This window comes from Colossoma macropomum, unplaced genomic scaffold, assembly GCF_904425465.1.
Source record: "Colossoma macropomum unplaced genomic scaffold, Colossoma_macropomum, whole genome shotgun sequence".
Classification (NCBI taxonomy): Eukaryota; Metazoa; Chordata; class Actinopteri; order Characiformes; family Serrasalmidae; genus Colossoma; species Colossoma macropomum.
In genome coordinates this window covers 31,647,482-31,664,605 of record NW_023494801.1, presented here as the reverse complement: position 1 = coordinate 31,664,605, position 17,124 = coordinate 31,647,482, and the positions used below count along the sequence as shown (strand labels likewise).

Below are 17,124 nucleotides of genomic sequence, written 5' to 3'. Positions count from 1 at the left end.
GGAAGAACTTGACTCGCCTGCACAGAGTCCTGACCTCAACCTGATAAAACAGATTTGGGATGAATTAGAGCGGAGACTGCGAGCCAGGCCTTCTCGTCCAACGTCAGTGTCTGACCTCACAAATGCGCTTCTGGAAAAATGGTCAAAAATACCCATAAACACACACCTAAACCTTGTGGAAAGTCTTCCCAGAAGAGTTGAAGCTGTTACGGCTGCAAAGGGTGGGCCGACATCATATTAAACCCTATGGATTAAGAATGGGATGTCACTCAAGTTCATATGCGTGTGAAGGCAGACGAGCAAATACTTTTGGCAGTATAGTGTATTTCCACTGTCTTTTGGAGCATCTGAGATTAGCTAGGGCCCAGAGAACTTGGTGCCATTTTTGCGTAGAACATTTACATTTACAGCATTTAGCAGACGCTTTTATCCAGAGTGACTTGCAAAAAGTGCTTTGTTGTCTACCTAGAGAAAGTACCTTTGCTAGTCACAAATAGGTTAGAGAGAAAGCTAGTCCTGAGCTCAGATATTGCTAGAAATAAGAGCCCATATACTTAACTGTGTGCTCACTTAAGTGCTGTAAAATGAGATGTGTCTTCAGTCTGCGTTTGAAGACCGCAAGAGAGTCTGCTGTTCAGACAACCAGTGAAAGTTCGTTTCACCACCTCGGTGCCAGGACAGAGAAAAGTCTTGATGCTTGTCTTCCACGCATGTTGAAGGATGGCGGGTCAAGCCGAGCTGTACTTGAAGCTCGAAGGGCTCGAAGTATCTGTGTAAATGCATGGAATTTTGCTGAACAAAAAACAGTATTACACAAAAATACATAAATATGTATTATATATACATTTCAGCTTTCTACAATATGCAATCATGAGATCCCAAGTTCTGTGGAATTTTGCAGTTGCCTTTCTAGATGAAAACCTTTCTAGTCTCTTTTCTAGTTTAAAGAAACTAGGGTGATTAGGGTGATTTCTAATTAAGCGATATCCTCCTCCTTGCCCTCCAGACCAGGGCCTTCTTAATCCTATTTTGGCTTCTTAAATCTGTGTTAATCAGCCCAAATAAACTTAATTCAAAACTTGTACATAATTTAATTTTGACATACGTTTAACATCAATGTGCATACCCCTGGGGTACACTTACCGCAGTTTGGGAACCATTAATCTACGGGAAATAAATATGTGTATATACCTGTTTGTTATGTAATCTTTTCCTTCTAGTGGCCATTTGAACGCCTTAAATCACTTTGGATAAAATTGTTTGCTATATACATACCATAAATGCAATGTTTACATTTTGTGCACTGTTGAAAGCCTGAAAACCCTTAAAAAAGTAGGCTAGTGAAATAGGCTATTGCCATCACTGGATGAACAAGCAAAATAAAAATGAGATAAATGACTATGTATGGGAAAAGCTGTGACAGGGCCACAAAAGACTCATTTAAGATGGACTGAGGTAAAGTGGAAAAGTGTGCTGTGGTCTGATGAATCAAAACTTTAAATTCTTTTTGGAAATCAAGGACAGTGCATCCTCTGGGCTAAAGAGGAGAGGAACCCTCTGGCTTGTTATCAGCCACGGTTCAAAAGCGTCCATGATGGTATGGAGGGACATTAGTGCATATGGCATGGATCACTTGCACATCCATGAAGGCACCATTAATGCTGAACGATATATACAGAATTTGGAGCAACATGTACTGCCATACAGATAACGTCTTTTTCAGGGAAGGCCTTGCTTATTTCAGCAAGACAATGTCAAACTACATTCTGCACGTATTACAACAGCATGGCTCCATAGTGTAATGGGTTTTGCAATTTTTAATATTATTATTGCTAGAACCTTATGTGAGGGTGTGAGGTAACCCGGATTTATTTGAAGTCTACAGACCAGGGCAAGAGAGAGAAACGCTCGCACCAAGGATGCTTCAGAAAAGGGAATTTATTGGCTAAATATCAAACTACTTTTGGACTACATTCAATAATAAACAATAGAAAATAAAACCAGAAAACAAAACAAAACAAAACAAATTGATAGTAATGAAAGACAAAATAGCTCGAGTAAGCTAAGAGTGATTCACGGCTAAATGGTATGAGGCAGTGTGGTTTGGGGAGTCGCTTGGGAGAGCCTCTAGAGAATTAACCTAAGCCTGGACGGGAAGAACTATATGGCTGGATGTACCTATATAAGTTCTCTTATTAAATAAATTGGGGTCAGGGCCCTGACTGCAAATTGATGGTTCCAGCTTACGTGGGAGTCGGGGGCTGACTTCAGGCGGGGTCGTCTCAGGACAGACTCGATCGAAGGCTGGAGCTCACGCTGTGGTTCCTCTCCTCGCTGGCCGTGGATGCTGCATCTCCGTGCGGGCATGCGCCTTCCCGTCAGTGATTGGGCGGAGGCGTCTCGTGGCCGTCTGACGGTGGAGCTTGGGCAGCCTTTCGATGGTCGATCTGTTCACAGATCAGTGCGTGGCTCTGGGTGCGATGCTGGGTCTCCGTGGTGTCAGAACCGCTCCCACTCCGCTGGCGAGGTTCAGGTTGCAATCAGGGTTCTGAGGCTGGTGATACTAATTTAACTAACTACCTCTCTTTAGCAGAATCGAAAGTTATGGATATATTCTCCCTGGCCCGACAAGAAATATCCACCTTCCTTCTTTGGAGGGTGGTTCAAACTTAAGGTGTGTAGGTGAACAGGCAAGTTACAAAACAAAGGTTTCAGATCTGATAATTTAGCGTCCTAATACTTCTGACCTGTCTTTCTGACCTAGGCCGGCACAAACTTAGAAACTTGTTGCGAACGCAGGAACTCCCCAAATTTTGCGGTGCACTCTGGTTTTGCTCGGCTGGAGGCCCTACCCTTTGGAGGTGGTGCCAGAGTGCTGATAGGTTGACTAGTTTGTTTCCCACTCTGATTGGTTGTGCATAATTTGAGGAATACCTTCCCCAAAATCACCGCCTTCTTTGTTTCAGCTAGTTTAAACAAAGAAAAAGAACATTTCTATATCATCCAATTGGTTTAACTTTCAAAATCAAGGAATGAACAATTTAGATATTCAGGCGTGTTTCTAAGAGAGAGTTTAACCCTTGTTACCTGATACACAATACATGTCAAAGAACACAGGTACTACATGCCTATCAACTCTGAACATGACCCAATGCATGAAAAAAATAAAATCAACAAAAAGGAAAGGAACAAAGGAAGAAAAGAAAACCACATTCCGGATACATCTTGGTCAATGGTCTAAACTCATAGCAATTAAATGGTTGGGTCTGACTGTTATCAAAGTTATACTCTACGTATTTCTAGCACTTAACGATAGAAAAAGATACAGGTAATATTTAGGTACTACCCAACAACAAGATTAATACCACAAGTAGTATTACTTACAGATCATAGAAACGTCGATAATCAAGTAAACAAAGCACAAATCATCAAGCAGAATCAAGCAGACAAAGCACAAAGTTTTCTTGTTTTTTTTATAAACACAAGTCCTTATGGTGGTGATGTGGTAATTTGCGGTTTCACCCCTTGGGGGTGCTGTGGGTCCATGATTGAGATCCCTAGGGAATTTAGAAAGTTGGAATTTTGCCGTCCAAAGTCGTACAAATTCCGTTTTGGTATGTCTAGTTTAGTTAAAAAGAGTTCTAACGAATGGTTGTAGTTTGGAGGGGACAAACACCTTAGAAATGTACTTTCTGTTACTTAAGATAAAAAGTTGTCCACAGGATTTTGTAGAGCCATGCAGCTGCATTCCAGTGAAGGGTCCTGTTTTTCTCCAGGTCAAAGGAGAGGGGTGCAGCCTCTTGATTCAGCCGTAAATCTGACTGAGTCTGGGGTTGGGGTATTAAGCCAACAGCTTTATGCCACAATCCCAGACTTGATGGAGCCAAAAGGCCCTTAACTTTTGGGTAAACACTCTGCCGGAGGTAGAGTTTCAGCCAGTGTTCGCTACAATAGTAAAATAGTCTGGGTGCTAAACTGACCTGCCTGCAGTCCAGACCCCGTTGAAAACATTCGGTGCATTATGAAGTGAAAATTATGACAAAGCAGACCCCGAACTGATGGCGGCACGGTGGCGCAGTGGGTAGCGCTGTCGCCTCACAGCAAGAAGGGCCTGGGTTTAATTCCCGGCCGGGTGACCAGGGTCATTTCTGTGTGGAGTTTGCATGTTCTCCCCGTGTCTGCGTGGGTTTCCTCCGGGTACTCCGGTTTCCTCCCACAGTCCAAAAACATGCAGTCAGGCTGATTGGACACACTAAATTGCCCCTAGGTGTGAATGTGTATGTCTGTCTGTCTGCCCTGCGATGGACTGGTGACCTGTCCAGGGTGTATCCTGCCTTCCGCCCAATGACAGCTGGGATAGGCTCCAGCACCCCACCGCGACCCAGAAGGATAAGCGGTTTAGATGATGGATGGATGATGTATGTGTGTGTATATATCTATATGTGTGTGTATATGTGTGTGTGTGTGTGTGTGTGTGTGTGTGTGTGTGTATTTATATATATATATACACACACAGAGACACACACACACACACACACATCTCCTTGTTTCTACGCTCATTGTCCGTTTTATCAGCACTACTCTCAATATATTGGTGCACTTTGTAATTCTACAATTACAGACTGTAGTCCATCTGTTTCTCTGCATACTTTGTTAGCCCCCTTTTACCCTGTTCTTCAGTGGTCAGGACCCCCATGGACCCTCACAGAGCAGGTTCTATTTGAGTGGATCATTCTCACCACTGCAGTTACAGGGATGTGGTGGTGGTGTGTTAGTGTGTGTTGTGCTGGTTTGAGCAGATCAGACACAGCAGTGCTGCTGGAGTTGGGCATCTCCAAAATGGCAACAAAACAGGATATAGGCCACCCATATCAGTTCCATTGATTTTCCAGGGCACAGACACAAGGATGTAAGAATGAGAAATCAAGGAGGTGTCAGTTAAAGTTATGAGATTCACCTTGCAGTCTGATGACATGCTCCTTGTAGTGTGATGCAACATACTGACCTCTTGTTTCCTTTACAGTCAGTAATACAAGGCAGCAGAAGTATTGGAGTAGTACTAGACTCTTGAGCCTCAGCAGTCATGGTGCAAGTCTAACTTGCCATTTCTACAGTACCCATGCAGAAACAGCTGAGGAACCCCTCCACAATATCATCAGTGACACTGAGAATGTTCAAGGTATGGATCAGTTCCACAATTTTATATATTTGTTACTTTGTCTTTTATTTGAAACCATGTTCTGCACAGCTGCACACAGCAAATTTAGTTAGCCTTTGTTTTGTTTTACAGCAGGGCCAGGTTTATATAATTATCTTTGGTGTGCTTACCTCTGTGAAAAGTAAAGTGACACTGAAATGAAGACTTTTGTTTGATAATAGTTTTTCTTGTTGGAATGTTTATACTGAGAGTTTCTTTGGCTAATGGCAACTTTTGCTGCTTTTCAGCATTTTCTAGCAGGACGCCTTGTAAAAAGGAGCTCTAATGTGACTCATTTGACATTTCAATTCTGTTGTGGTATTCCAGAAAAAAAAACTTTTTTTTTTTTTTTTAAAACTTGACCCTTGTTTTTCTATTATAAGGGTCCTTTTCCAAGCATGAGTTCCAGGCAGAGACAAAAAAGCTGTTGGACATTGTGGCCAGATCTTTGTACTCGGAGAAAGAGGTAAGACAAAAACTACGGCCATGCTGTAAAACATCAATATGTATATTTATGAGTAAATTTTATTTCTTTATTTATTTGTACGTTACCCACACATTTGTATTACATATAGCAGAAAGGTGCTGTATATTGACTGAGAGGCTGCTCCTTACTCTAATATAAAGACTGAGCAGCCACTCAGTCAGTTTGCAGCAATGTCATCCAATAACCTGTTTCAGCTCAGCGGGCAATATACTTATGCAATAGAGAAGCTCTTCTTACTATGTGTTTAATAAACGGCCATTTAAAAGCCTGTAAAAAAAAGACACCAGCTCTAAAGCACAATTAACCAATTAAACTGCTATCGGCTTTGTGGCTTTTGTCTGATAGGTGCCTACAGTACCGTCTAAAATAGGAAAACTTTTATGTACTGGCTGGAAATGTAACGTTAACGAACGTTAACTTGGCAAGTGATAATGCTAAAAGTAGCAATCGATGCACCAAAGTAGTATTCTGGTTGACATTCTGGTGCAATGCATGGTCATGTACTAGTGCTTGGTGACTCTTAATTGGAACAATTAAATATTTAAATGAGGTGGCTTTTACAGGAAGATGGGGGGGAAATTATAACTGAAGTCAGACACAGCACAAGATCAAATACTCGCACTGTTATTTCTGATTTATTAGGACATTGTTTTCATGAGACATATAGACCTGCCAGCCTTTGCGCATTTTGACAAAATAAATTATGATACGATTTGTCACTCCAGACTACGCAAAAGCTGGTGATGCCTGTGAGATCTCTTGTGCATGTGCAGTACTCAAATCTAACAGCAAGAGACAGCAGCATCTAGCCTTCCAAAAAAACAAAAGAAGAAGAAGAGTTTGACCAATCATAGCGCTGCATTCGTTCACTGGAGATGACAAATGCATAATGTCGGTCATTTCAAGTGAGTGCAAATGAACAGCAACACAAAATGGTTTTTATCCCTCTCGTTCCCCCACCTTACTCAGTCTGGCTCGCTCCACAAGTTTTTAACAGCTGGCAAGGAGTTTGTCTGGGTTAGTGCTAAGGGTTGCACGACTAGTCATTTTTACTAGTCAACTAGTTTTTCAAAAAACTAGTCAGCTAGTCGTAATTTCTGTACCTAGAGCAAAAAACCTCGGGAGGTGGCTATTTTTAGGTTTTTTATTAGTGCAGTTAAATGCTGATTGACAATAGCAAAGAAAGTATCAAATAATATTTCAAATAACATGGGCTCTAAATGAAACTTCTAGCTTCAGCTTTCTTAGATTACACTTTTAAAGATGAAAATAACTGAACATGCAAAATAATACATCTGCACAGGACCACTCCACACTTCCCACAGTGGATATTTAAACACGGAACAAAATTGATATGAACGTCATAATGCTCTGTTAAAACAAAACAAGTCCTTGTGCAGTCAACAGAAATACATTCCACTCACTTTCAGTGTCCTCACATAAAATGTTCACCTTGCGTTCTTGGTTTTTGTAACAAATAAAAAAAAAAAATGAGAAGGATGTAGGGTTGATCGCTGTCTGGTTACAGTGTTCCAGTCTAAGGAAACTCTGGGTACTGGTGGCTGGAATGGCCAGATACACTTTGGAAAGCTTGGCAAGATGAGGAAATCTATCCTTGATGTGTGCCCACTGTACTATGTGTGGGAATCTCTAGGCACCTCATGATTCGATTTGATTATGATTCTTAGGGCTGCGATGTGATTATAAAACGATTATCGATGCATCTCGATGCATCTTTTTTTTCTGTACAGGATTTCTGTTTTCTCACTGTGTGAGGACTTGGTACTTTTAAAGCAAAGTATCTGTAATGATCCATAATGAATTTACTTCCAATATCTTTTATTAATAAGTCAACCAGAAGACTCTCATTCACTGCTCTTGTTTGGAGCACATGAGACGCTGGCGGCCACTCATCTGCGATAAAATGCGCAGTTACGCTGAAATAAGATCCTGTGGCAGTGGGTGTCCACGCAGCAGACTAGACAGCTATTCTACCCGTTTTCTTCAGTGATTTCATAACTTAGGTTTTGGTCTCGTTGTAGAAAGTGGGAGGTGGGGGGGGTCCCTGTGTCAGTAAAATATCTTCAAGACAGGACGCTGTATCTCGGCTCCGAAGCGTGCCAGGTAGCGCAAAAGCCCTGGTTCTCAATGACTGAGAACGGATGCAAATCCTTGGCAATAAAAGTTGCGATAGAGTTTGTAGTTCGCTTCGTCCTTTCCGATTTGGGTGAAAGCTTTGACATTGCTTGAGCAATGGTTCTCTGGTTGGCAGCAACTACAACCAGGCGGAAAATGGGCGGAAATGTAATATGCTCCACAGAAGCCAAAGTGCTTCCATACGCTAGCGCAGGGGTCGGCAACCTGCGGCTCTTTTACTGGCCCGGTGTGGCTCTGCATCAGAGTTAGATTTCTAGGTAAAAATAACATAATCCTCATTTGCAGTAAAATAAAGGTATGCTGATCGTTCAAACACAGTTTCAACAATAAATGATCTTAAATGCTGGAATTAATGTAGCTTATAACTGCTAGTTCACCTAGCTAGTAGCTAGCAAAAAGGCAAAAAGAAAGATTTAAAATGAACATCCATTATTTGGAGATGAATAGACTTATTTGCAGCTGGTTTCCTGACATTTAATCTGCAACGAGAAACTGTCAAACACTAAAAAAAAACACATGAAACTAAAGTCAGTTTCTCGTTCTCCAGCAAAGTTCCACCTTTTGCGTCCCGTCAACGTTACGTTATCAATTAACATTTAGAAAATCGATTTTTGACATTTGTGAATCGATTCAGAATCGTCCACGTCCGCATGGCGATGCATCTAAGAATCGATTTTTCCCCACCCCTAGTGCCCACTACTGCAAAGGATTTTCCATTGTGAGAGTGTGTGGTGTATGGAAGCACTCCTGAACCTCAGTGCCATAAGTGCTGGTGCTCACTCTTTTTTTTGCTTGACGTCCCAACAGTTCTTCAAAGTCCATCTCTAGCCTTGATTGTGCACCTCTCCCAATCTGTGGCTCCATGTCCACGTCTCCATGATCAGTGCAGCCCGTGAGGTTGGCATTAAAGTTTTCTATAAGGAAAAAGAAATACGTTATTGACGCTGTAGAGGAAACAAGCAGTTTAATTATTTAACTATTATTTTGACCAAATGAGAGTCTAACCCAAATTAATCAATACCAGGGCAGCTATGGGAAGAGAAGAAACATGTTCACACTAAGGATGCTTCAATCAAAAGGCAATTTATTGGGATGAATATCACACAAGATTCAAATCACTAACAATGATATGGTGAATTTGGGTTAGACTCTCAGAAACATGCAATCTCAGTGTAATCAACTGCTGGAAAGGTATTCACCACTGGGGCTTAAGGCACTCCTTAAGAGAGAGGGGCGGGTTAAAAACTTTGACCACGAAGGTAAGGGAAGCCTAAAGTGAGTTAATGTATGTACGGATTTATGTATATCTCCAAAACCTATTGAATCCAACAGGCATTAAAACCTGAGAGTATAAAAGGGGGAACACTGCCTTACTTTTGAGTCGAAGTGAGATGGAACCTTTTCAGATGGTGTCTAACTGAAACCTGGGGCAGATCTGGAGACGCTCAAGCGGCGTGGATCTGGTTCATGTCATTCGAAGCAGCTTTACCGAAGAAGTGGGGCAGGCAGTTGTTCGAAGCAGCCTCAGTCAGTGACTGGGTGGCTTGTACCTCACAGCAACACCTGGAGGACAGCTTCCCTGTCTTCTCAGTGTTTGGTCTGCCCACGACAACTGGTGTGTACGTAGGTATGGTGGCAAGTCCTGATGCAATTCCTAAGTGCTTGGGACTGGCTGGACTTCTCAGACTCAGCAGGATGAGGGTTCTGGATATGCTCAGATTTTGAGGCTGCGTGATGCTATAAATTAATTATTATACTTGTTCTCTCTGTTCTCTCTTTCCCAACTCTCGTAACTCTTCTTCTTCTGCTTCCTCCGACCTAATAATGTGGTGTGCTTGGGTTTTGTTCTGGCCGTAGGCTATCCCCTCTTGGGGTAGAGCCAGAGCACTGATAGGTCCTTCTCATATAAGGATGATTCACTATTCCCTGTCTCCAACTCTTATGGAGGTTTGGTGGTACACAGTCTATGAATTGGTGGTACACAATCTATAAATGCCTACACCACAGGAGTTACCTCTTTCTTTGTTTTGGCCCAATGATCCAATTCATCATGACTAAATAAATTCAGTGTTTCACATGCTATAACAATTTGAATCATTTCCTCGAAACTTGTAAAACAAAGGATCAAACAAAACATTTGTTTGTTTTGTAACAGACAGTTTGAGCCCATGTTACATGAAACCAACACACGTTAGAATCCATAAGCATGCACTCTATAGAATATCTAGGCACTTGTTTGTTACAAGTAACTCACCCACCATATAATTAGGACTAAGAGAACAAAAATGAACTGTAGATCAAAGAAAAATAGGCATTCAGGTTACATACTTATTGACACCCTATTTCCTACAAGAAAATGGTTACATTGGTAAGATTAACATGTCAGTAAAATTCCATAGCGTTTACTGATATTTACGTTTAAGGAATTAACTAAGTAGCATTAAAGTAAAATTGCTTACAAACCATTGAAAGTTCTTCACAGTTCTTCCATCTGTGATAATTTTTCTTCGCAACGATGTGGGATGTCCTATTCCAGCCACTTGATGGAGCTGTGGATCCATGTTTGAAATATCTAGAAGAAGGTAAACACTGTAGTTTCATACTAATCTGTCACACAATCTTGTGTTTGGTCTCTCCAGTTTTGTTGTATCAAACCAGGATCATTGATTAGCATTTGGAGTTGATAAAAGTTTTAGAAATTAGTTTGGTCAGAGTTTACATTGCTGTCCTCCAGAAATTGTGTGACCTCAGTGATGAGAGGTGTTGATAACCCCCTGCTGGTCAGGGTCTGGTTCTTGGCAGAAGCTTTTAAACTGTAAATTTTGTGAGTGTTCTCAATTCAGTTTGTAGCATTATGTTACACTTTATGGCACCAAAGCTTTTAGCTCTTGGGGTTGTGGAACGGTCTTGTAAACACCATTTTTAAGCTGAATTTAGGTGGTGATGTCCACTACAACACAGTGCTAGCCTATGAACCAGCTGCTAAGTAGAAAAACCTTGTTAATAAAGGCAGATTAATGTATTTTTCTAAACTGACTTGTAGCTTCATGACATTTTTGCTCCTTATCCCGATCCAACTGTGTGAGATGGACCCTAGCATTTTGTATGGTTTGCTCTGGGAAAAACTGTAGGTGCTTAAACCGAGGGTCCAACATGCATGCCACAGTAGGAATGGCCTCTGCCAATTCACCAGACTCCAATTTAAAGCGTGTTATCAGCGGCTACCGGATTGTATTTTTGAAAGTGCAAATAGGGACAAGATCACTCTCTTTGGATCTCATTGTGGTGTCTGTCAAATATAACAGCACCGGATAGATGAAGGAATGGCCAACATGTAATTCTCCACACAAGGCCCCACTCATTCGCTATTTCAGTTAGCTTCTGTGCTATGTTGACCGCACTGTGTCTTGGCATGGTTGTTTAGACCAGCACGCTTGATTTTAGCTCCCAGATGTCTATAATGTAGTCAGCAATGACTGTGACTCACAGCTCCATAGTGCAAGATGCTTATAGATCAGTATTGAGTGAGACACTACGACCTTTCATCTCTGTGGAAATACTTGCTTTTAGAGCGTTGTACTGCAGGGTGATTGTATTCCAAAAACTAGCGTTTGTGTAGCTTGGCTCAAAAAAGTAAATTATGTCTCTAAACCCTGTTAGCATGTCTGGTTGTGCTGGTTTTGATGGCCCTGAATCTGGAAGTGGCTGGAAGAGGTGATGTCCAGGATGAGAGGGCTCAGCTGTTGTTTTGCCAGCACGCTTATTCACCCTGCTGTTGTAGATATGCTGAAGTGTTGGCAGACTATATCTGGTGATAGTCTCTGATGCCCTGTTTATGCACTGGAGTTTGGCTTGTTCTTGTGAGGTGGAGGAACCAAACAAAATGTTTATGGGTCATGTGATCATGGATTTGATGATCACTGTAAAAAACTGAATCATCAGGCTCTGCTGCAGGATTAAATAGCTTCAGCTGTCTCAGGGAGAACATTCTCTGCCATGCTGTCTTGGCAATGGAGACAGTGTTCCTATCCTACCTCAGGGCCCTGGATGTGGTTGTGCTCTGGAACTTGAGTGACTCCACAATGGAAACCACAGAGTCATTGATGTTAGGGAGGGAGGGTTGCACCTGCAGTCCACCACCATCCCTACAGTCATGTAGCAACATTGAAGCAGTATATTTTAGCAATAAAAATAATTTAAAGAGGTGCAAATATTATTAAATATATTAAATTACTTTAGCATCAAAGAAAAAGCTAGCAGAGGCCACCCGAGCATTAGAACTGAGCCTACAAAGGCGTTTCAAGCCTTACTGCATCAGCGGGTGATAGCTTGGTGTTGTTCCGCTTACAAGGGGTGTGGGTGTGGTTGCTTGGTCTCAGAGGCTGGGCGGCTGAGCTTTACACCATTGGCAAGCCAAGATTTCCTCAGTTGGAGATGGGCAAGGCATACAGAAGACCAGGTTGGTGGGTTCAGAAGGAATGCTGGTTTCACTTGACCTCTTTTAAGGCTCTGCCAGGGCTCCTGGATCAATTCTGCTACACTCCCTATGCTTTTACGGCAAAAATTTGGATGTTGAAACTTTCCACTGGTCAAAACCGTAATGTTTCTAGATGCTTCTAGAGTATTTCTAGATAACACTTTAACAACAGAAAGAAGACAGACGTCCCTTAATAAAGGCTGAATGGAACCTTTGGCTAGATGTTATTAACTTGTAAAAATAAATTAAAAAATGTTTTTGAGTGGTCAGAAACATAAACAATTGAAAAAGGATGAAAGGTTTTGATGTGGTAGCGGCAAAAGTTCTATAATGTTGGGAAAATAGATTTCCTTAAAATTCATGAAAATCAGATCACAGAAAAGCTGGCTCAGTGAAAACAACGTTTGTGAGGTTTTATGACTTCTGGGTGGTATAGATAAACAGAGAGAGAAGCTCTGGAAAAACATGCAGCTGTGTCCTTTGAGAATCTGATACTTGTCAAGAGGGAACTAGAGTTAACCCTCTTTGTAAACAAATGTCCATTACCTCTGAAGGCTGGAGCTGTTGTCAGCCCTTTGGACAAATTTCAGGATCTTCACAGCTGGTTCCCCAGAGAGACAGTCATTGGTATAAAAACTGAAGAGAAGGGGTGGGAGCACACAATCTTATGGTACACCAGTACTGAGGATGAAGTCCCCAAACTGAACTCTTTCGTAGGTTCTAGGACTGTTGAGATGCTATAGCATGAAGTGCAGGGCCAGGTTGACCACATCATCAGCAGACCTGTTAACCCTGTATACGAACTGCCACTGATCCAGCCGAGGGTTTGTGGTGGTCTTCAGATGGGCTATGACCAGGTGTTCAAAGACCTTCAAAACTACACAGGTCAGGGCTACTGGCCTGTAATCATTTAATCCAGTAATGGTAGTTTTTGGGGGGACCAGAATAATGGTAGTTATTTTGAAGCATGTGGAAAAGAGCACAGTTTCAGAGATTTGTTGAAGATGTTGGTGAAAATGGTTTCTAGTTGGTCACAACAGTGTTTTAGAGTGGATGGAGAGACTTAGGCCTGGCTCCAGAGCCTTCCTCAGTCTGCTGAAAAAATCTGTTAATGTTCTGCTCATTGATGGTAAGATGAGTGGGGGCAGACATGAGAGAGGAGGGTGGGGGCTGGCAGAAAAAGTAATGTCTTTTGTGCTTTCAAATCTATAGTAGGACTCCTTGACGGTCGTTCAGGAGAAGTCTTTCTCAACTTGTAGTTGGTAATCCCTTAGAGGCCTTTCCGGACTGTAGTTAGGTCTTAAGCAGCAAAGTGGCTTTTCAGCTTTTCTAAGTATTTCTTTTTTGCTGCTTTAATCCCTTCCTCCAATTTGTATTTGGCCTCTTTTGTAGACAATTCTGTACAAATTCCTGAAAGCTGCCTAGTTTTCCCTCCAAATCTGTCTGAGTTCAGCTGAAAACCATGGTTTATCCTTGCTATATTTCATCCGTGCTGTAGTTGAAATGTAGCTGTCCTCGCTGAAACAGATGTATGGTGTTTAAGTTTACAGTTAAAACATTTTTTTCAACATTTTAATTAGATTAGTGTATGTGATATGTATGTATGTTCTGTACACCTTATTTTTATGTTTTAACGGTATTATTTATGTTTTGTGAAAAAAGTGAAAGGAGCACCATGAAAAGGTTTACACACCCCAAGAGATTTGAGGTATCTTCTACCAATGTCTTAGACTTAAGTTAGCTTGTAAAGGCTATGGCTTGGTAGGAAAGAGCTCTTCTAAGCAGCTGCTGTGCACTCTGAAAATGAAAATAATTGATGCCTACAAAGCAGGAGAAGGCTATAAGAAGGTAGCAAAGTGATTTCAGGTGGCCATTTCCTCAGTTTGTGATGTAATTAAGAAATGGCAGTTAATAGAACTGGTGGTGGAAAACTTTCCAAGAGAACTGTTTAAAGGATTGCTAGAAAGGCAAATTAAAACCCCCCATTTGACTGCAGAAGACCTTCAGGAAGATTTACTACTAAATCTCCTTGAAGGTCTTTTGCAGGACTGGGACTGTGCAGCAGAACCTTCATAAATATGACCTTCTTGGAGGAAAACTTCTCTTGTGTTCTCACCACAAAATTCAGTGTCAGAAGTCTGCAAAGGAACATGTAAACAAGCCTGTTGCATTTGGGAAAGAAGTAATGTGGACTGATGAAGTTAAAATATAACTTTTTAGCCACAATGAGGTATGTTTGGAGAAAAAAGGTGCAGAATTTCACAAAAAGAACACTTCTCCAACTGTTAAGCATGAGGGTGGCTCTATCATGCGTTGGACTTGTGTTGCATACAGTGGCATGCATGTCACTGGTAGAGGGAAGAACAGATTCAATTAAATATGAGCAAATTCTTAAAGCAAACATCACACCATCTGTAAAAATGCAGAAGATGAAAACAGGATTGTTTCTACAACAAGATAACGATCCTAAACACATCTCAAAATCCATAATAGACTACTTCAAAAGGTGCACCTAAAGGTTTTGCCCTGGCCCTTACAGTCCCCTGTCCTAAACATCATTGAAAATCTGTGGATAGACCTCAAAAGAGCAGTGCATGCAACATGGCCCAGGACTTTTACAGAACTAAAGGCATATTGCAAGGAACATGCTTGCCAACAGGTGCATTACTAAGTAATGACCATGTTGGGTTCCCAAATTGTATAAAGATGGAAATAAAAATAATGCTGCTTAAAATATTTTAAAAAATGTGTTGTCTTTAACTTTATGCCTTTTGCAAATCAAGTCATCTTTTACTCACTTAGCTATTCGCAGTAACAGAAATTTTGACCTGGCATGCCCAAACTTTTGCATGCTATGGTACATTCTATGCACTAAGAGCTCAAATTGATGTCTTAAATGAAAATTGTTCAGTCTGGCTTCTCTATGCATCAACAATGAGACCTGACTTTGTTTTAATAATCAAATTATTCTATTATTGTTTCCACTCTTTGTGCAGAATTAATATGGGTAAACACAAATATGTACACACAATTTTTGTTTGCTTTTACGATGGACTTTCCCCAGGTTCATTATTATAATTTTTTGTTTCATCTTGTTGTGATTTGTTTGAACATGTGAACTGTATCTAATTGGCACTTATGTTTGTGTGTTTCCCTTACACAAAAAACTCTACTAAAATATAAATTACAAAAAATATATCACTAAAAACATCCAAATATGAAAACTGTTTACTTTTGTTTAGGTAGGCTTATTCAAGGGTTATTTTTAATTTGAAAGTAATGTAATAAAGCACAAACAGGACTTAAAGTCCCCCTTCTCCCCTTTAAGCCCATTGCCATATTCCCATTAGGCCAATCATTTATATTTTAGGAATCAAGTTTAATACATTTTTAATTTAATTTAATAATATTTAATATAATAGTAATTAAAATCAATTTTAATTATTGGTAAGCTTTCAAAACATTCTTAAAAATGACTACTACACATTTCAACTGGGGACCACCGTCAGGTAAAATTTTCAACATTATTTACATCCAGGACAGCTAGGGCTGTTCACTGTATCTAGTTGTAGTGTTTTTAGTCAACTTGGATTTTTCTATAAATGGAAATTTGAACTGTGTAGTTAATGAATCTTCAAATACATTAAAGCACTGTTCAATTTTAAAGCCCCTGTATCAGCTTCTGATAATACGTTTTGGATATAAACCTTTGTGTCAAGTAAGTTTCAATTAAAAAAAAAAAATCAAAAAGCAGAAGATATTTCTATACAAAATGCAAAATAACAATAATGATAAAATAAGTAATAAATGCAAAAGTAATTATAGATTTATGAACAGTAATATTTATTTTAATAATGATAACAATACTTAACAAAATTGCTCACAGAAGTGTGATAGGAACCAGACGCTGAGGAGTTTAATGCCTCTTAAAGCTCCCTCCCAAAGTTGTTACACGAAATGATTGTGAATACACTGTCTGATGTCTCATACATCGTTTTACAGTAGTTTTGTTTTAAAACCTTGATGTAAAATGCATTTTAATCAATTTATTTTAATCCATTTATGGTGGAGGGGTACATGAGGGGTGTTCTAAGGCAAAATTCGCCATTATTTTACCATCATCAACATTTAAAAAAAACGCATGTGTAGGTTCACTGGTGGTTAATATAATGGCTATATTTGCATTGTAAACATTGGGATCACCACCACTGTAAAGAAATCAGAGTCAGCAAGTTTCTCAGCAAATGAACCGTTTCACGTCAAAGCGATCCGAATAACTTTGTTTACATCTCAAGCCCTGAATTATGCAGAAATTTTGAAAAATCGATGGAATTTCTCTAACATTTGTTTGTCTGACCATGGTCATTGTTTTTAAAAATGTGTTGGCACTGAGAGGAAGAGTCTAGGCCTGATACCCAAACAATTAGGGAGAAACAAATTAACTTAATTAAAATAAATGAAATTAAGTGAGTAAAATATAATTATGTATGTGTAACTTTAATCTACACATTTTTCTGAGTTCATTGACACAATTGTCAATGATGAGTAGGTGTCTTAAATTGTGCAAAATTTAATTTGGAGTACAGCTATTTTCTTCTCTGACAATTTAGTCTTTTGTCACATGGAACTACTGATTTTTACAGCAGAAAATATCTTAAAATTAATAGTTAAAGTCAAGAGATATTTATAATATTTGGTACACAATATATCAGCCTCCTGACTATGCAAATTATATCAGCATATGTTCTTCGGAACTAATGAAATAAGTACATCTTTCCGAAGTTTTATTTACAAGTTTCCATAGAA

The 17,124-nt window shown here is 40.1% G+C and overlaps 1 protein-coding gene across 2 annotated transcripts in view; it reads left to right on the top strand.

Annotated features, from left to right (window-relative positions):
• Positions 1–17,124, top strand: part of trap1 (TNF receptor-associated protein 1) — a 68,014-nt gene that overhangs the window by 19,995 nt on the left and 30,895 nt on the right. For both annotated transcript variants that reach the window (XR_005008353.1, XM_036590336.1), the window contains exons 2-3: positions 5,024–5,179; positions 5,581–5,663. Coding sequence is in view for 1 of the 2 variants with exons in the window: in XM_036590336.1 (XP_036446229.1) it covers positions 5,024–5,179; positions 5,581–5,663 (239 nt within the window). In the remaining variant the exon portion in view is untranslated. The remainder of the gene's footprint in view (positions 1–5,023; positions 5,180–5,580; positions 5,664–17,124) is intronic.